General features: G+C 44.6%; 1 protein-coding gene across 2 annotated transcripts in view; it reads right to left on the bottom strand.

Annotated features, from left to right (window-relative positions):
- Positions 1–1,739: 1,739 nt before the first annotated feature.
- LOC147013593 (ceruloplasmin-like) overlaps positions 1,740–22,227 on the bottom strand; it is a 91,834-nt gene continuing 71,346 nt past the window's right edge. The window contains exons 15-19 of one of the 2 annotated variants that reach the window (XR_015051382.1): positions 13,720–13,826; positions 11,029–11,518; positions 10,628–10,760; positions 4,752–4,952; positions 1,740–4,072 (exon numbers count right to left, since the gene is read on the bottom strand). Coding sequence is in view for 1 of the 2 variants with exons in the window: in XM_085855522.1 (XP_085711648.1) it covers positions 4,949–4,952; positions 10,628–10,760; positions 11,029–11,518; positions 13,720–13,826 (734 nt within the window). In the remaining variant the exon portion in view is untranslated. Of the gene's footprint in view, positions 4,953–10,627; positions 10,761–11,028; positions 11,519–13,719; positions 13,827–22,227 lie in introns of both variants that reach the window. The other variant, XM_085855522.1, reaches the window with a different exon arrangement.

Below are 22,227 nucleotides of genomic sequence, written 5' to 3' on the forward strand. Positions count from 1 at the left end.
GGACGAGAATCACCTGTCCACAGGTGATGCTCTACCCCCTCACAGATTCCTCGCACATAGGCCTCCTTGTCCACCCTCAGTGCACGTACAATTTTACGCCTCAGCTCCGTGAACAGCTCAGCTCTGCCATTCAGCCTGGCCCTGCGACTCTGGTCAATGGTATCCAGTGTCCCTTGAGAGACAAAATTCTTCTTTGCCCTGCGGTGAGTTCCAAGACATCCACCGGCAACATCAAGGACGGTGGTCTTGAAGGCGCTCCGCAACTCTTCAGGACCCCCCAAAGCACCCAGACCCCCCAAGTGTCCACTCAGCCTGTTCGCAAACTCCTCAGCTACTCTCTCATCCCTGAGCTTGGCAACATCCAGCCTCGGCTGGGATGGTACCATTCTCCAGGATTTAAGGTGCAGCTTTAGACTTGCTACAACAAGCCTGTGGTCAGTATTGAGGAACTGAGCACTCCGGTAGACCCTGCAGTTCTGGGTCATCCTCCAACGACCGTCAATGAGGACATGGTCAATCTCCTTTGCCACACTGCCAGCGTTGGAATACCAAGTCCAGCGATGAGCTTGTGGGCGCTGAAACCATGAACCAGCCACCCTAAGTCCATGACTTCTTGCAAAGTCAAGGAACTTAGTGCTATTCTGGTTCATAGTTCTTGACCCATGGGAACCAACACACACCTCATAACCATCCCTATCAGTTCCAGTCGATGCATTGAAATCCCCCAAGACTAGAAGTGTATCTCGTCGGGGGCACTGATCAACCACAGACTCGAGTGTGGCGTAGAATGCATCCTTCACGGTGAGATCACTCGCCTCAGTCGGAGCATAAACAGAGACCAGGGAAATGACACCTAAGGAGTGACGAATCCTTAATCTCATAATACGCTCATTGACCGGTGTTACCTCAATTATCATTGGGGTCAGCTCATTGGACACAGCTACAGCAACTCCTTGGGTATGGTAACCATCAGAGCGACCAGACCAATAGTAGGTGTAACCACCCACCATTATCTCACCGCAATCCGGTCTCCGAACCTCAGAGAGAGCTGCAATCCCGATGTCCAAACGCTTGAGCTCAGATGATAACAGAGACAGGTGATCATCCTCTCTTAGGGATAGGACATTCCAGGCACCCACCCGAAGGGACCGCCTCAGGTTAACCCAAGGAGACCGCCGTCTGGTGGACGACACCTCAGCACCACTCCGACACACTCTCCCGCAATCTGACCCAGGGATGTTACCCCGTGGTTTCCCTCCTATCAAAGATTGGGGGTCCCGAAGGCTTTGCCCCAATCCCGTCATCTGGTGAGCTACCCTGCGAAGGGAAGCTGCACAGGAGGTACTCCCACGGAGTGGGTTTTCAGATTTTTTTGCGTTTTTGCGTTTTGTGGAATGAAGCGTTTTACGGTGGCTGGAGTGCAAATCCTGCCACCAACCTCGTAATAAGAAGTAACCCAACTGCAGGAGGACGTCCGCAGACACAGTTGGGCACTAGATATGGATGGCCGTTGGCTCACAAGGAGCTCCTCCGCCCTTTGACAGGTGTTGTTTTTAATCCTGCTGGGTGTCCATATCCAAACACCCTCCTCACCAGAAAACCTGGTGGGGGAGACGGTTTAGTCGCCGACAACCCTACTATGGAATCAAATCGCCAGGAAACCCCATCTGTCCTTTAATGAACAATTAATAACCGAAGCCATTTGCAACCAGGGCAACTCAAATCACTCGGAGAACAAGTGACTTCATATGCGTATTTAATAAGTAAACGGGGAGGGAGAAGAAAGGGGACAAAAGCATATTTTTTTTTGCACAGTTTATTCACAAAGATATGCACCCCTGGTATCAGACGAAAAGAATCGACTATTGTTCCATAATGTGTTCACAATGTTCTATCAAAATGACAAATAGACTCACTCGACGTAAATAGCGACTTCTGCATCAGCAAGAGGAGAGTTGGTTTGGAGTTTTTTTGAACAGAGTTGTTAACAATTAGGTTTACAATTTAGTCATTCACAATTAGGCTGCTCATGGTCACTTGAGAGTTGAAATTCCATGGGGTTTCCGCATATCTCGTTGGATTGTGAGTTGGACAGGCGACCTGATGATGGGCCATGACATGGAGGAATTGTGCTCATTGCTGTTTCGATTTGTTAGGGTGTTAGGAACTCCACCGAGGTAAACGTTTTGATTTCTGTGTTCGGTGTGGGGGTGGGGGGTTTACGAGATGTGGTTGGGTGGGGCTGGCAGGGGGTTTGAAGGCTTGGAATGGGGAGTAGATTGTATCCTTTGGGTTGGGAGTTGGAGGTTGAGGACTTGGGGTTTGTGAGAGGGGGTGGGGGGTGAGTTGAGGACTTGAAGTCACCGCTGCTCCCTGCTAGGTATATATAATAGGCTAATGCTGTCTCTGTCTGTCCCCCCCCACCCCCCAAGCATGGAGAAAAATATATCCTTGTATCTGTTTTGGTTTGTTGTAATTAAATATTTAAACTGGAACAAGACTTTGTGAACAGCCTGTTCTTCACTCCTAAGCCTGAAATGATCTTCATATAACCCATGCTAGGTTTACCCATTCAAATTTTTGGAATAAACCAACAACTTGTTAAACTCATTTTACTCTTCTTTTCTTTAAGCGCCAGGTGCGAACAACAACTCAAGACATTCCTTATTGAACCTCGCAGTTTTCATCTTTCAACCAGCACAACATAGTGTAGTACATAGTAGAAAAATCGTGCAAATTATGATACAAGCATCAAATTTGGCATTTCTGTTCTGCAGGGCTTTCTGATCAAATCTGCCCGATTGGCCATTTGGAAATCCAAATTTTGAAAAAAAAAAAAAAAAAGAACTTCAAAAAAATTTGAAGTCAGCTGGCTGAAATTCTTGAAGCGCAAGTGAACATCCCAGACAGAGAACCAAGGGGAGATGCAGTCATCATTGATGGCTCAGCACTTATCAATGCCCGACCTCCTCGCACTTCAAAGATATTTGATGACTATGCTAAAGAAGACATCATCCCAAAGGTGGAATCCTATGGTGCCAGGTACGAGAGGGTGGATGTAGTGTTTGATGTGTACAAGAAGTCAAGTCTGAAGTCCGAGGCAAGGTCGAAAAGGGGGCAAAATTTGGATTTTCAAATGGCCAATCAGGCAGATTTGATTAGAATCCCCTGGAGAACAAATGTGCCAAATTTGATGCTTGTATCATCATTTGCACGATTCCTCTCAAAAATTGCTGTTATCTGCCCCACTAACAATAAAAGGGTTAGAGCCTGATTTTGGCTCGGTGGTTGGGGTGATGGCTTGGAATCTTATGGGATCCTAGGGTCCTGAGTTCAAGCCCCATCAGCCACTGAATTAAAACACCAGGGGGTTGACTCAGCCTGTCATCCTTCCAAGGTCAGCAAAATGAGTACCAGTTCCAGTGTGTGTACTGGTAGAGGGGCACTGCATCAGTGACGCAGTTGTGCTTCAAGAAATGAAATGATAGCTACCCCAGCAGCTAAGCTACCATACAACCACCAATAAAAGGGTTCCTTTTTTTCTATGGACTTCACTAGTTTGATATAAATGATTGAAGAACACTTAGCAGCTCCAATATTTTTGGCTGGTTTGTTGCTGCACTGCAGTCTGTCCATGTTGTTATAACTTGAGCTTTCCAAACCTTAAGTAGAATGTTGGATCCTTCCCTTACTCCCCCCCCCTTACTTATACATACTTATGGTACGTACTTCCAACATCCCATCCCTAATTTGCTAATATGTAGATTGTCCTTTAATAAAGGGACTGTAATAGGATTTGCTAAAGTGGCACTGGCATCAATATTGCTGCCTCCTAGTTTCTAGTTTTTAAAAACTATACAATGTCAAGGCTCATAAGAGCTAACACACAGAACAAATAACAAGGGGAGCGGGAGACAAGAGGGGGTGAGAGTGGGAAGCACAAAACAGTGGGGAACAGAGACATTAGATCTGTGGAAGGGAAAGGGATGGGGTGGGGAACACAGGGGTAGAAAAGATCATGGTTTTGAATGGGGGATGATATGAGATGGTGGTGAACAGCTGTTTTGAAGACCTGGAGGGAAGAGTGGGATTGAAAAGAGTGTGAGAGTTTGTTCCAAAGGCAACAAAAAAAAGAAACGAGTGAAGGTGAGCAATGATTCTTAATTTTGGTAATTTTACCACAAGAGGGTTGCTGAGCACCCTACGGAAATATGGGGGGAGGGGGGGTAGCAGACAGAGCAGGAGGGGCAAGACCAGAGGAGATGGTAGAAGACAAAAAAGACCACCGACCTGCCTGCGCTGAGAGAGTGAGAGACCCAAAGACTCATTCTCTTCACAGGAGATACCAGTGATCTTTAGATTATTTTAAAGATTGTTTATTGATTGGAATTTTCTTGATATTTTGCTTCTTTTTGTTATTAACATTGTAACAGACTAAGTGTAGTTAATTGTTCTCGTCCTCATTCTGTTTTTCTAGAAGCCTAAAGTTATCCAATTGTACAAATGAGAAGTTGCAGGTATGAAGTCACCTTTCACCTTCCCATGGTGTCCCATGTTGTTGTTTTTTTTAAAACCACTTGTTTATTATTATGAGCAAGCACATGGAACACAAGGCAGGCAATGTGGGGAGTACGTGAACGAATCAACCATAGCACTGTCAAACCGTTATATTAAATATTTGCTAAGGAAAATGACCTCGAATTTGAGAAAAGAACAAATTGGCTAAAATTGTGAAAAAAAAAAAACCGTACATTTCTCGGTTATTAAGTCATTCTGCGTGTTGTCCTTCGAGCACGGTATACACGGTCTCCATTCCACCGTGGATGTGATCTGCGACATGACAGTGGAGCAGCCATGATCCGACGTTTTCAGGAACCATGCGAACCGTTTCAAACGTCAGTGGGAACAGGTCGAAAACGTCTGCTCGGTGTGCGTGTCCCAACACCTGTCAGGTGGGAAAAAAACAAAACAACAAAAAAAAAAACAACACAGTCAGGTGGTTTACAATATGGCACACAATATACGCCACAAGCTCCCAATTTTGGATAAACAAGGGTGAGTCGATAAATGATGGCATTTTTCATTCCAGTAAAACATGATGACATGCCTGCCTGTTTGTCTGCCGTCTCCATCCAGCCATGTCTGTTGGCACCTTGCATTGTGTGCTCATTGGGCGATAATCTGTGGTCGTTGCAGATTGGTAATTCAGAATCGCATGATCAAAATGGCAGCGTCGTTGGAAAGTCGAATATGTAAAGACCGATGAGTAGTATGTATGTATGTATGTATGTATGTATGTCTGTGTGGGGCATCACGCCTGGACCGATAAAATGTGTCCAGGTCGATAGAAAAGCTTGGAGAATGCAGACAAAGTGTACGTGCTGAACAGTGTCATGGGGGACCACCTGCTGGGAGACCAAGGCCATGTCCACGCAGAACACAGCCATACAGGTGGGGGGGGGGTAGACCGGGTAATTACCCCGGGGCCTGAACCTCATAGGGGCCCGTCATGATTTATTCTTTTTTTTGTTTTGTTTGTTTGTGACAATACAAGACTGGGGGACAGCTTTATTTTGTGTCTCCTTCCGTGCCAAGATCTCCAAGGAAGGACATCGGGAAGGGGTACATCGTCGATTCGGGGCAGAAATAAGGTATGGTGGACGTAGGAAGTGGCGAAGACAGTTGGGGAGAATAAGGAAGTTTTGGAAGAGGATAGACACGATCAAGGATAGCGAGGGAGGTAACTGGATGCGGGGTTTCCTCACCTGTATGTGCAAAATAGGAAAGCAGCAAGGAGAGCTGTGGATAAGGTGAGGAATGATATGGAGGAGGTGTTGCACAACAAGTTGGAAGAGGATGGTGGGAGGAAGATGCTATGGAGATCATGAAAGAGGTGGTACAGATAGCAGTAAAGAGGATGAAGAAGGGAAGGGTGCCAGGCATTGATGAGGTGTGCACAGAGATTATACTTGCTGCAGGAGAAGTCTGGGTCAATTGGACAAAGAGGCAGATTAATGTATGTATGAGAGAGGGTTCAGTTCTGGAGGATTTGAGGACAGGGATAATTGTGTCGATATGCAAGAGGTGAGGGCGATGTTCAGGATGAACTGGACAGAAGTGCAGGGGCATTATGCTCCAAAGTAACGTAATGAAGGTGCTGGAGAGGATTCTGGAAGGGAGGATAAGGAAGACGGTGGAGATGGAGATCAGAGAAGAGCAGCAGGGATTTAGAAAGGGTAGGGGAATGATGGATGGGAGTTTCACGCTGAGACAGCTAGTGGAGAAGAGGTTGGAGGTACAAGGTGAGGATGGCATTGGGATTTATGGACCTGGAGAAGGTCTACGAGAATGTCCCGAGGGAGATGGTGATTGCGACACGGAGATGGATGGGGGTGCTGGAAGCAGAAGTTAGGGTGGTGGAAGGGATGAACAAGAGAACGAAGGGAAGAGTTTTGGTTGGTCCTTGGGATGTCTGAGAGGTTCAGCGTGAATATCGATTTGAGGCAGGGAAGCTCTCTCAGCCCACTCTTGTTTGTCATAGTGATGGAGCTGGTAAGCAGGAAGGTGAGCTTGAGGGGTATTTTGGGGGAGAATGTTGCATGTGCACTGTCTGGCTGTTGTGGGAGAGGGCACGTGGGAGATTCAGGAAGTACTGGGGAAGTGGAAGAAGGCATTTGAGAAGCATGGGCTGAAGAGGACTATTTAGAAGACTGAGGTGATGTGCATCAGCAGCAGAGAAAAATAGATTAATATCAGGTTAGAGGGGAAGGAGATCAGACAGGGAAATAGGTTTGGGTATCTGGGGGTGGAGGGGGGGGTGGACAAGGATGGTAAGTCGGGGACAGAGGTGCGGAAGAGGATTCAGGTGGGTGCGAATGTGTGGAGGAAGTAATGGCAGACTGAAAGATAACAAGTAAATTGAAAGGGAAAGGTTCAGTGACTTTTGTGATGCCGGCCTACCTTTATTGTCTCGAAATGGTGGCGCAGAGAGAGAGAGAGATTGAGAGATTGAGAGATTGAGAGATTGAGAGATTGAGAGATTGAGAGATTGAGAGATTGAGAGAGAGAGAGATTGAGAGAGAGAGAGAGAGAGATTGAGAGAGAGAGAGAGAGATTGAGAGAGAGAGAGAGAGAGATTGAGAGAGAGAGAGAGAGAGAGAGAGAGAGAGAGAGAGAGAGAGAGAGAGAGACACAGAGACAGACACAGAGACAGACACAGACACAGACACAGAGGTTGCAGATCTGCGAGAACAACTGGGTCAGGAGGATTGTGGGAGTGAATAAGTTGAATAGTAGGATGGATGAATTGATCGAGGGAGGAGATTGGTACGCAGATGAGCTAGATGGGGAGATTGGTAAAAAGCTGGCTGAAGTGACCTGGACACTTGGTACGGATGGAGAAAGACAGAATGGCAAAGAGAGCAGAGAGTTTTCAACTCCTCTTTCATCCCGTTGGCCTTTCTTTCAACCCCGCAGGTTTATTCTCGTCCCTCCTCCTCCTTATTGTAAACAATCCTCCAGACCGACACCGCTTCGTTTGTCCCGTGTGCGCAGCAGAAATGGATCTGCTTGTCATTGGCATACCGGGGATGCCAGAGAGGATTTGCCTACTTGTGTTGGACGCCTCAGAAACGCAGCTGCACATCCCATCAAACCACATCGTCAATCTGCTGCCAATCTTTCCATCCTTTCCCTCCCCCTCCCCCTCCCACCCCCCTACATTTGGACCGTCACAGCCCCGGTGGGTTGTGTGAGGTGAGAAAAGGAGTCGACCCCACACTCCGTTCTTTTCTTTCTCTTCAGTTCTTCTTCCCGGATTGAATGATGGCCATATGTCTTTTATCTAAGTAAGTCTGTGCAAGGGGAATACATTTTAGGGGTAAGTCTGCTCTTCTGTGCCTTTTGCCCATAAATACATGTTTGATCATTGTGTGTGTGTGTGTGTGTGTGTGTGTGTGTGTATGTGTGCGTCGTGTGCGTCGTGTGCGTCGTGTGTGTGTGTGTGTGTGTGTGTGTGTGTGTGTGTGTGTGTGTGTGTGTGTGTGTGTGTGTGTGTGTGTGTGTGTGTGTGTGTGTGTGTAAATAAACAGTTGGTTGTTCTTTCAAATCTGTCTTGGTTGTCTTTTCCTTCATTGGTCTGACACAGTGTCCAAGTATAACAAGACGGGAAGTTGTACCATCGCAACCCGCCGGACTGGGAAGCTTTCCGCGGCACGCCTTACAGGACTGGGGGTTCCGAAGGAACTGAGGGCTTCCCTTCATAGCGAACCTCGTACCCCGAGATGGAAACAATATTATAAAAGGAGCAGTGTCTATGTCTGTCTGTTTGTCATGTTGTAACGTGAGAATGGATTGACAGATTTCAATGAATCAAACGACGGTGGATTAAGGGAACTCCCAGGAAGGTTTGTGATGCATGCATGTATGAAAAAATGAATGAATGAATGAATGAATGAATGAATGAATGATGGTTTGGGGACATGGGCGGATAATGTGTTGAAATTGCAAATGCCAACTTGCCACGATGGCCATCCCCGCACGGAGGGCAGGATATCCCAGGAATCGCAGCAAAGATTGGTATTTCCATCAGTGAAGCGACAGGTCTTACACTACCGGTCAAAAGTTTTAGAACACCCCCATTTTTTCAATTTTTACTGAAATTTAAGCAGTTTAATGTTTCACTGTACTCTGAAATTAAAGCATAGAACAAATAAACTTGCAGATCAAAAAGAAATCATGGAATCGTTTTGTTGAACAAAATTTAATCTAAATTTTTGACTCATCAAAGTTGCCACCTTTTGCAGATATAACAGCCGAACATACTCGTGGCATTCTTTTGACAATGGAAATCAAATATTGTTCGGAAAGTTCTTCCCAACACTGTTGCAGAAGTTCCCACAATGTGTTGCACTTTTAAGTTGCTTTGCTTTCACTCTTCTGTCCAGTTCATCCCAAACCAGCTCGATGGGGTTTAAGTCTGGAGACTGTGCTGGCCATTCCATGATTTGAAGTATACCGTCTTGTTCTTTTCTTCGAAGGTAGTTCTAACATAGCCTGGAGGTATGTTTTGGGTCGTTATCTTGCTGCAGGATGAACCCCTGACCAATGAGGCATAGACCAGAGGGTATTGCATGGCGCTGCAAAATGCTGTGGTAGCCCTTTTGGTTCAGGGTGCCAGTCACTCTGTGCAAGTCGCCGACTCTGGATCCAGCAAAAGAGCCCCAGATTATCACGCTTCCTCCTCCATATTTGACAGTTGGTGTCACACACTGAGGAACCATCTTTTCACCTACTCGACGGCGTACAAAAACCCTGCGTGATGAACTGAAGATTTCAAATTTTGATTCATCGGTCCATGAGACCTTCCTCCAGTTTTCAGTAATCCACTGGTGGTGCTTCATGGCCCAGGAAAGCCTCTTTTTCTTATTTTGTCATCTTAGCAATCCCTTTCTTACTGCTACTCGACCTGTCAAACCTGCAGCTCGAAGTCTCTTCACAGTTGAAACTGAGACTTCCTTACTTCAACCAGTTATGCTGTGCTTGAAGCTGCTGTCCTGTGAGCCGCATATCACGCAAGCTGTTGACTCTCACAAATTTGTCTTCGATTGTGTTGTGGCTTTGGGTCTGCCAGACCTCTTCCTTTCAGAGGTTCTTCCAGTTTCCAAGTGATTTTTGATGGTGTAGGAAACTGTACTTACTGACACTTTGGCTTACTTTGCAATTTCTCGAAAGGAAAGACCTACACTTTTAAGGATTATAATGGTCTGTCTGTCTTCCTTTGTTAATTGTCTTTTTCTCACCATTATGATTGCAACATACTACTTCCTGCAGTGCAATATTGTCCAAATAATCCTTCAGAGGTTGGAGCAACACAGTCTGTTCCAACACTGCGTTTATACAGACAGAGGGTTTGTAACTAATCAACAAAAGTTGGGACACCTGTAGGAATTGTTTTCATCAACTTTCAAGGCTTAATTTACTTCCATTGCTGCAGAATAGCTGCAGTTGCTAACCCATGACTTGTTCCCTGAAAAGGGCCTTTTTAACAACTCTGAGGTTTACATTATTTTTCAGTTTTTGGTAACATAAACTTGTGTTTTTTAACCTCTGGCAGTTTACCGCTTGGCTTTGTACCATTTCATGTTATTCACTGGACTTGAACTGCTTAAATTTCAGTAAAAACTGGAAAAATGGGGGTGTTCTAAAACTTCTGGCCGGTAGTGTATCTGCACGTGTAGGACCCGCCACACACACACACATACACACACACACACACACACACACACACACACACACACACACACACGCTTCTTATTTTCATAACAAATGAAGTTTACCTTCACCCATACAATGTAGCTCTGTTACATGCTGCCCCCTTTTGCAAAATTATGAACTTTTTACATTTAAATTCAAATGTCTGTCTCCGTCCACCATATCTCGCCGTATTCCAGAGACCATTCTTATCCCTGTGTACCCTAATTTGATGCTCGGATGTATCCATAAATACGAGTAAAACCTTTCCCAGTGGACAATAATTGGATTGTCATGTTGCCTGGTGTAGCTGTGTTGGTGTTTTCTTAGTGAGGTGGGTTTTGTGTGCATCCTTTAATTGGTTCATGCCTGGTAGGTAAATCCTTGTCCATGGAAATGAGCAGTGTGGATATCGATCTCATCCCCCATCCCCAAGAGGTACCAATCCACATTCTCTCCAGCATGCATGACCAGCCCGTGCAGGTTTCCATACATGAGTCCATTTATACCTGTGACAGACAGAGACGATATTGATCACATTCAAACAAAGGAACCATTTTGCTGATTTCTCTTTCTGTGAACTTTGTTTTGTGGAGGGCTAAATTGTTTTGATGCGCACTTTTTCTGGACATAATGGGGTCATTATCTGCCTTCAACCCCATGATCATCTTTTTCTTTCACTTTCACAAATTCCCTTCTATCAATGTTCCACGGATTGTGATTTTGCAAGCAACAGTTTATATGCTGGCAAACATGTTTATTGGTGATGTTTCTTACCGTGCATCTTGTTGCTCTCCATAAAATCTTCATCCTCCATGTCCACAGCACTTGGAGTCCCACAAAACCTATTGATGTTCTCCCGCAGGTACCAGGAGTGGTTCTCGTCAAACACCATAAAGAGCAGTGCAAATGCACGATCAGCTCCAGCAACTACACCCCTTGCTTCTCGCCTTGACCGCCGCAGTGTCTTTAGATCCCACCATCTCCGTCTGATGTGAATGTTGTCTCGGTCAATGGGGTTGCGATGACCTAAGGCCAAGCCTCTTTGATGATGTATTGATCTTCCCAAAGCCCAACCTTTGCCACGGAATCTTCGTATTTTTTGTGCCCATCCTGGTCTACCTCCACGCTGATGGCTATCATCATCATCATCATCATCATCATCATCATCATCATCTTCGTCTCCATCTTCATCTTCCCCAGATTCTCGGTGCAATTTTCCCTTCTTGCATGTGACCACAGGTCCAATTAGGCCACTATGAAGGTCCTGTAAGTATCAGAGGTTGACAGGAGGAATTAAGGAACAGATCATAGGAATTTGAAGGTTCACAAATCACTACATAGGTACGGCATTGCTCAAACAAGATGTTTTACCGTATAATTAAATGTAATGTAATTTTTTGAACAGATAATTCTCACTTGTAAACTTCTTTTTTTCATATTAGACCTGTTTAAAATAAGTGCTCGGCTTGACATCAAAAATTGGAATGGTACGAAAGAAGGTTCCAGAAGTGAAAAGGCGATTTAGAATGACCAGTGGTTAACTACAGTGGACATTGTAGACACCATGATTCCGGTATTGTAATTCTTCTTGTTCAGCCAAAAAAAACATTCTTCCAAACAAATTCAATCCCTATGTCTTCTCCTTCTCTTCCCTTCATAAGGGGTGAGGTCCAACGGCACCAAGCTTCTGCCCTACCTCACACACCACAACACACCTCCACTTCACCCTGCCCTCAGCCATCTCCCTCCACTCTGCCGCCACTCCCACCTTATTGATATCCCTCCTCACTCAATCTTCCCATCTCAACAATGGCCAACCTCCTACCTTGCTTTTCCCCCTACCTTGCTCCCTCAACCTGTCCACTCTGCCATTCTCTCTTCCTCCATCCATAGTGTCCAGTCCACTTCAGCCGACATTTCTCCAATCTCCCCCGTCAAGCTCATCTGCACACCAATCTCCTCCCTCAGTTCATCCATCCTCCTATCCACCCTCTTCACTCCCACAATCCTCCTGACAGTTGTTCTCACATACCTGCAATTTCTGTTGTCTCTATGTCAGTGCTACTGTTATAAGAGCATTAAGGTAGGCCAGAATCACAAAAGTGACCAAAAAAAACTTTCCCTTTTAATTTCCTTGATATCTTTCAGTCTGGCATGACTCCCTCCACCCTCCTCCACCCATTCACACACACCTGAAAACTCATTATCATCTCTGCCTCCAACTTACCATCTGCAGTCACTGTTCCTCCCAGATACTTAAACCTATTTCCCTGTATGATTTCCTTCTCCTCGAACCTGGTATTTATTTATTTTCTCTGCCGCTCGACCCACATCACCTCAATCTTCTCCATACTCATCTTCAGCCCATGTTTCTCAAATGCCTCCTTCCACTCCCCCAGTACTTCCTGTGTCTCCCGTCTCTTCTCCGCCACAACAGCCACATAGTCTGCACACAACATCCTCCCCATACTACCCCTCAAGCTCACCTTCATCACCATGATAAGCAAGAGTGGGCCGAGAGGGCTTCCCTGCATCAAACCGATATTCACGCTGAACTCCTCAGACATCCCAGGACCAACCAAGACTCTTCCCTTCATTCCCTTGTACATCCCTTCCACCAACTTAACTTCTACTTCCGGCACTCCCATCCATTGCGACGTCGCCAACACCATCTCACGGTGTCCTTCAATAACTCAGTTACCTATAGGTCCTTGTTCAGACAAAAAAACGTTTCTTCCAAACTAATTCAATAACTCCTTCATCATCATGAATTACCTGGAGGTCCAAGTACCTGTTTGCAATGTGGAAAGATGCTTTTCAAGCAAAGCAGAAGAAACTGGATGGTTTGCCATTGCATCCGAGTTGAAGTTGTATATGTGATGTGTTATGAGGTACATACATACACTCTGTATCAAGAGCACAGTGTATATAGCCTTAATCATAGTTTTCAAACACTATGGCGGATAAAAGGTGAATATTTTAACTATTGGCTGTCTTCTGGTACTGCTATGGTGCCTGTGTTCGGGCATGATAGCCGAAGCCCTCGAGGTATGCACACTCGCCTTTGAGCAGTCTAACCTGAGTTTGAATCTTGACCCAGCTATCAACGGTCACCCCGGTGTTTCGCAGGCGGTGCGATTCATCAATGTCTGTGCCGTCCCTCGGATAGACGTGAAATTGAGCATCCTGGCTGCCGGGATTAGTTGGTGGACATTGAAGATCTCACGGTGTCCTTCACGAAGAGCAGGTGAGCTATTGCTAGCACCCTGAATAAATTATATGTTCCAGTCCTGACTGTTGCGAAGACAATGGCAAACCATCCACCGTAACCCTTACACAGGAATTGCTACGGCAGCACTGACACTCTGTAGAAAGAGTGGAGAATATTAATGATGATGATGATGATGATAATGCCTTGTACTGTATGATGTAATATCTTCACATGTTACTATCTGTAGGTCATACCTTGTTGGGGTTGACAGTGGAATAATAAGCCCAAGTAAGGCAGTCTGGGTCATTCTCAGTTGGTCCCCACCACTCGGCTATAAACCAGCGATATGTTGTTGTGTTTCCTGAGTGGAGCACGTACAGAGCAAGGTGTTATGGAGTACAGAGCAATAGGAGAGAAAACAAGGCAAAACGACAGATGAATCGTGCATCAATGTCTACACTGTTTTTCCTCTGTGTTGATAGACCGACAATTTCGTGATGCATACTCCGAGCATGAAGGGCAGCTAACATGGACAACTCCCTTTTGCAATATGCACATATTTTTTTGGGGGGGAAACAATCAGGACACAACACAACAAAGGGAACAGCAGAAGATAAGGGAAACACCAACAGCAGGGCGGAGGGAGAAAGGACATGGAGAAACAAGAGATGCAGGCAACGATGAGGAGGAGGGAGAGCAAAAAGGGTGGACGATATGGATAAATACATAAAATTTCGGGAGTGGTTTAATGGGTGTAGAAAAGATCATGATTTTGGATGACTTGAGATGGTGGTGAACAGCTGACTTAAAGATCTGGAGGGAAGAGTGGGATTGAAGAGAGTGTGGGGGGTTTGTTCCAAAGGTGGGGAAAAAGAGGAATAAAGGAGTGAAGGTGAGCAGTGATTCTGGATTTAGGCAGTTTCACGAGGAGGGGGTTGCTGGTGGATCACATGCTTCCTGCCGATACTTCGGGGGAGAGGGGGAGGGGTGTGACAAAACATGGAAAGGGAAGAGGCTGCAAGCTCAGATGAAATCCTTGTAGGTGGAGCTCAGGTGTGCCAAGGAAGGACTTTGCATGATGGAGGATGCCCAGTCTGTGTATGACTTTGGAAGCCAGCTTGGAAATGTGACTTGCCCAAGAGAGATCATGACTCAGAGTGAGATCCAAGTGTTTGACTGACTGAACCTCACTCAAACCAAAATTGTTCAGAAAGGAGATAGAAGGTTTTGTAGTATCGTCTTTTCGGAGAGAGTGAGTGAGTGTGAGAGATTTCTCAGGAATGAAAGACCTCTTCCAAGTGTTTGACCAGTTTGTGATTTTGTTAAAGTCTGAGGAGAGGGAAGAGGCTGCTGCCTGTCTGTCAGAGGGATGAGGGATGTCAGGGCAGAGAGTGGAGTTATCAGCAAATTGATAAAGAGGATTTTCCAGAGTCGGATAGATCATTGATGAAGATTAGGGAGAGGATGAGGCCAACAACACTGCCTTGGGGGTACTCCAGCCTTGACAGGGAGAGGAGATGAATGGGTTCCATTGAGAGTGACATGTTGACTACAAGAGTGGAGGAAGTCAGTAATGGAGACTCCAAGAGTGGAGTCGGCCTCAGATTCCATCAGCAGAGAGTTTGAAGAGCAAGGCAGGATGCCAGATTGTCTCAAAATCTCGAGATGTGTCCAGGGAGACGGCTATCATCTCACTTCTGACATTGAGGGCCTCCACCATTGTTTGGAGAGTCGAAGCAGCATGTCCAAGGTGGAGTGACGTGGTCTGAATCTGAATTGTTGATCTGAGATGAGGTTGTTGGAGAAAAAGGAATGATTTCAGACCAACTGCAATGATGGATTCCATGACCTTGCTGATGATTAGAAGTAAGCTGATCAGTTTTTGCACCTTTTTACTTCCATCACCGAAGGTGGACGGATGTAATGTTTTCTCCCCTGTTTGTCTGTTTGTTTGTCTGTGAACAGGATATCTCAAAAAGTTGGGGACTGATTTGGACAAAATTTGGTGGACTGGTTGGGTGTGTAACTTGGACTAATTTATGAGATATTAATGAAGACTCAGATCCGGCTATGAGAACCTTTTTAAGCGATTCATCACAATTGAGTGATAAGGGTAAAACCGATATACGAAGCACGATATCTCAAAAGGTTGTGGATGGGTTCAGCCAAAACTTGGTGGATAGGTTGCGTGTGTGACAAGAATGAATTGATTCAGTTTGGTGAAGATCCAAATCTGAGAATTTTAAAAGTGATTCTTCACCATTGAGTGATCAAGTTAAAACATATATATATATATATATATATATATATATATATATATATATATATATATATATATATATATATATATATATATATATATATATATATATATATATATATATATATATATATATATATATATATATATATATATATATATATATATATATCTTGATATCTCAACAGGTTGTGTACTGACTTGGACAAATCTTGATAGACAGGTTGGGTGTTTGACAAGGACGAATCGATTCGATTTTGGTGAAGATCTGGATCTGGATACTCAAATTTTTAAGTGATTCTTCACCATTGAGAGATAACGCCAAAAACGATACATAGCACGATATCTCAACAAAGTTGTGGACGAGTTATGACAAGAATTGGTGGATGAGTTGGTTAGGTAACAAGAACAAGGTGATTTGATTTTGGTTCCGGTCCGGATCCAGATCTGGCCTATCAGTGGTATACAAAACGTCAACTGTTCAGTCTAGCAGAGGTATACTCTCTACCGAGTACCATTCTAGTTTATGTTTTGTAGTGATTTTGTCGGATTTCCTAGCAGATGGAAGATGACCGAGCGCAAATGACGGGGTGAAAGGGGCAGATAGAGGAAGTGCAAGAGCAGCAGAGCAAGTTTTTTAGGACACGTGAGCTGATGCCGGCCAGACCAGTTGCAGTTGCAGACTCAGAGTCGAGGGTTGAAAGAACCTTCTCCAGTGCAAAATATACAGAGTCCAGGAGCAGTTGGGTACAACAGGGAAGGTTGGGGACAGATACAGATACAGAGACAGAGACAGAGAGAGAGGTTGGAACATACAAGATTTGGAAGCAAACACAGAATTGAGGAATTCTGCCTTCTCATAAGCGGAGTCGGCTGTGGTGCCATTTGAAGAGAGGGAAGGGAGTTTAGCACACTTCTGTAGATAATTAATAGATACTATCGAGTAGCACTGAAGATGTGAAAATATTAAAGTTTAGGTTAAAACACACAGAGATGTCCATCTGGAGATTACACTCATACAGGAGCTCTCTCAAACATGCCCTCTCTGACTGACAAAACTTTCCAGAGACCATTTTGATCTTCCCTCTCTTAAATAGTGGAGGGTAGTGAGACGTATTAGTGTTGCTGTGCTTCAGCAGTTGTCCATCAGTATTGATCATTTCCCCATAAGGAAACTTATTTTATTGGTTGGAAAAGATTAGTATTTGAACATCCGCAGTATTCTTATAAACGACCCACAAACACACAGCAGCATGGAAAAAAAAGATAAAAGGTTGTAAGTAACGAAGTGGTTGTGTAGCAAGCTCACTGTGATTGTTTATCATGTAAATCGAACACCACAGGGATATAAACCTTGATTCTATAATGTGGAACATGTTAGAAATTAAAAATATACAGTAATCTGTTAAGATACCTTCCAAGCTGTGCACTTGTCTACCACAAGCGAGCATCACCCACCCTGATATACCTCATGTACCTTATACCCATCACCCGTGGTGTTACAGGAACACTCTTCTCGACACGTACATAATGGTTCCACAAAGATAACTAGAGCTCATAGAACATGTTACCCCACATGGTGTTCAGATGTATACTTCAATGTAAAGAAAATGATTTTAAAGATCGTTTAAAAAAAAAAAACATTCCAAAAATTTAGCACTGTTGTAGTCTTACACACCACCCTTATCGCTTATACACCACCCTTAACCCTTATACACCACCCTTAACCCTTATACACCACCCTTAACCCTTATACACCACCCTTAACCCTTATACACCACCCTTAACCCTTATACACAACCCTTAACCCTTATACACAACCCTTAACCCTTATACACCACCCTTAACCCTTACACACCACCCTTATCGCTTATACACCACACCTAATTCTTATACACCACCCTTAACCCTTGCACACCACCCTTATCGCTTATACACAACCCTTAACCCTTATACACAACCCTTAACCCTTATACACAACCCTTAACCCTTATACACCACCCTTAACCCTTATACACCACCCTTAACCCTTATACACCACCCTTAACCCTTATACACCACCCTTAACCCTTATACACCACTCTTAACCCTTATACACCACCCTTAACCCTTATACACCACCCTTATCGCTTATACACAACCCTTAACCCTTGCACACCACCCTTATCGCTTATACACCACCCTTAACCCTTAGACACAACCCTTAACCCTTATACACCACCCTTAACCCTTACACACCACCCTTATCGCTTATACACCACCCTTAATCCTTATACACCACCCTTAACCCTTATACACCACCCTTAACCCTTATACACCACCCTTAACCCTTATACACCACCCTTAACCCTTATACACCACCCTTAACCCTTATACACCACCCTAAACCCTTATACACCACCCTAAACCCTTACACACCACCCTTATTGCTTATACACCACCCTTAACCCTTATACACCACACCTAATTCTTACACACCACCCTTAACCCTTATACACCACCCTTCACCCTTATACACAACCCTTAACCCTTATACACAACCCTTAACCCTTATACACCACCCTTAACCCTTATACACCACCCTTCACCCTTATACACCACCCTTAGCCCTTACACACCACCCTTATCGCTTATACACCACCCTTAACCCTTATACACAACCCTTCACCCTTATACACCACACCTAATTCTTACACACCACCCTTATCACTTATACACCACCCTTAACCCTTATACACCACCCTTAACCCTTATACACCACCCTTAACCCTTATACACCACCCTTAACCCTTACACACCACCCTTATCGCTTATACACCACCCTTAACCCTTACACACCACCCTTATTGCTTATACACCACCCTTAACCCTTATACACCACACCTAATTCTTACACACCACCCTTATCGCTTATACACCACCCTTAACCCTTATACACCACCCTTAACCCTTATACACCACCCTTAACCCTTATACACCACCCTTAACCCTTATACACCACCCTTAACCCTTATACACCACCCTTATCCCTTATACACCTCCCTTAACCCTTATACACCACCCTTAACCCTTATACACCACCCTTAACCCTTATACACCACCCTTCACCCTTATACACCACCCTTAACCCTTATACACCACCCTTAACCCTTATACACCACCCTTCACCCTTATACACAACCCTTAACCCTTATACACAACCCTTAACCCTTATACACCACCCTTAACCCTTATACACCACCCTTAACCCTGACACACCACCCTTCATCGCTTATACACCACCCTTAACCCTTATACACAACCCTTCACCCTTATACACCACACCTAATTCTTACACACCACCCTTATCACTTATACACCACCCTTAACCCTTATACACCACCCTTAACCCTTATACACCACCCTTAACCCTTATACACAACCCTTAACCCTTATACACCACCCTTAACCCTTACACACCACCCTTATCGCTTATACCCCACCCTTAACCCTTATACACCACCCTTAACCCTTATACACCACCCTTAACCCTTATACACCACCCTTAACCCTTATACACCACCCTTAACCCTTATACACCACCCTTAACCCTTATACACAACCCTTAACCCTTATACACCACCCTTAACCCTTACACACCACCCTTATCGCTTATACCCCACCCTTAACCCTTATACACCACCCTTAACCCTTATACACCACCCTTAACCCTTATACACCACCCTTAACCCTTATACACAACCCTTAACCCTTATACACCACCCTTAACCCTTATACACAACCCTTATACACCACCCTTAACCCTTATACACAACCCTTAACCCTTATACACCACCCTTAACCCTTACACATGACCCTTATCGCTTATACACCATCGTTAACCCTTATACACAACCCTTAACCCTTATACACCACCCTTAACCCTTACACACGACCCTTATCGCTTATACGCTACCCTTAACCCTTATACACCACACCTAATTCTTACACACCACCCTTATCGCTTATACACCACGCTGAACCCTTATACACCAGCCTTAAGCCTTATACACCACCCTTATCGCTTATACACCACCCTTAACCCTTATACACCACCCTTAACCCTTATGCACCACCCTTAACCCTTATACACCACCCTTAACCCTTATACACCACCCTTAACCCTTATACACCACCCTTAACCCTTATACACCACCCTTAACCCTTATACACCACCCTTAACCCTTATACACAACCCTTAACCCTTATACACAACCCTTAACCCTTATACACAACCCTTAACCCTTACACACCACCCTTAACCCTTACACACCACCCTTATCACTTATGCACCACCCTTAACCCTTATACACCACCCTTAACCCATATACACCACACTTAACCCATATACACCACACCTAATTCTTATACACCACCATTAATCCTTATACACCACCCTTATCCCTTAAACACCACCATTACCCTTATACACCACCCTTTATCCTTATACACCACCCTTAACCCTTATACACCACCGTTATACACCACCCTTAATCCTTATACACCACCCTTATCCCTTAAACACCACCCTTAACCCTTATACATCACCATTAACCATTACACATCACCATTAACCCTCGCACACCACCCTTAACCGTTATCCACAACCCTTAACCCTTATGCACCACCCTTATCGCTTATACACCACCCTTAACCCTTATACACCACCCTTAACCCTTATACACCACCCTTAACCCTTATACACCACCCTTAACCCTTATACACCACCCTTAACCCTTATACACCACCCTTAACCCTTATACACAACCCTTAACCCTTATACACCACCCTTAACCTTTATACACCACCCTTAACCCTTACACACCACCCTTATCGCTTATACACCACCCTTCACCCTTATACACCACACCTAATTCTTACACACCACCCTTATCGCTTATACACCACCCTTAACCCTTATACACCAGCCTTATCCCTTAAACACCACCCTTAACCCTTATACATCACCATTAACCATTACACATCACCATTAACCCTCACACACCACCCTTAACCCTTATACACCACCCTTAACCCTTATACACCACCCTTAACCCTTATACACGACCCTTAACCCTAATACACCACCCTTAACCCTTATACACCACCCTTCACCCTTATACACCACCCTTAACCCTTATACACCACCCTTAACCCTTATACACCACCCTTAACCCTTATACACCACCCTTAACCCTTATACACAACCCTTAACCCTTACACACAACCCTTAACCCTTACACACCACCCTTATCGCTTATACACAACACTTCACGCTTACACACCACCCTTAACCCTTATACCCCCCCCTTAACCCTAATACACCACCCTTAACCCTTATACACCACCCTTAACCCTTATACACCACCCTTAACCCTTATACACCACCCTTAACCCTTATACACCACCCTTAACCCTTACACACCACCCTTATCGCTTATACACCACCCTTAACCCTTATACACAACCGTTAACCCTTATACACAACCCTTCACCCTTATACACCACACCTAATTCTTACACACCACCCTTATCGCTTATACACCACCCTTAACCCTTATACACCACCCTTATCGCTTATACACCACCCTTAACCCTTATACACCACCCTTAGCCCTTATACACCACCCTTAACCCTTATACATCACCCTTAACCCATATACACCACACCTAATTCTTATACACCACCATTAATCCTTATACACCACCCTTATCCCTTAAACACCACCATTACCCTTATACACCACCCTTAACCCTTATACATCACCCTTAACCCATATACACCACACCTAATTCTTATACACCACCATTAATCCTTATACACCACCCTTATCCCTTAAACACCACCATTACCCTTATACACCACCCTTAACCCTTATACACCACCGTTATACACCACCCTTAACCCTTATACACAACCCTTAACCCTTATACACCACCCTTAACCCTTACACACCACCCTTATCGCTTATACACCACCCTTAACCCTTATACACCACCCTTAACCCATATACACCACACCTAATTCTTATACACCACCATTAATCCTTATACACCACCCTTATCCCTTAAACACCACCATTACCCTTATACACCACCATTAATCCTTATACACCACCATTAATCCTTATACACCACCCTTATCCCTTAAACACCACCATTACCCTTATACACCACCATTAACCCTTATACACCACCATTAATCCTTATACACCACCCTTATCCCTTAAACACCACCATTACCCTTATACACCACCCTTAACCCTTATACACAACCGTTATACACCACCCTTAACCCTTATACACCACCCTTAACCCTTATACACCACCCTTAACCCATATACACCACACCTAATTCTTATACACCACCATTAATCCTTATACACCACCCTTATCCCTTAAACACCACCATTACCCTTATACACCACCCTTTATCCTTATACACCACCCTTAACCCTTATAC

The sequence above is a fragment of the Eptatretus burgeri genome, chromosome 14, assembly GCF_056783735.1.
Source record: "Eptatretus burgeri isolate ZD-2024b chromosome 14, Ebu_testis_v1, whole genome shotgun sequence".
In the NCBI taxonomy this organism is placed as follows: domain Eukaryota; kingdom Metazoa; phylum Chordata; class Myxini; order Myxiniformes; family Myxinidae; genus Eptatretus; species Eptatretus burgeri.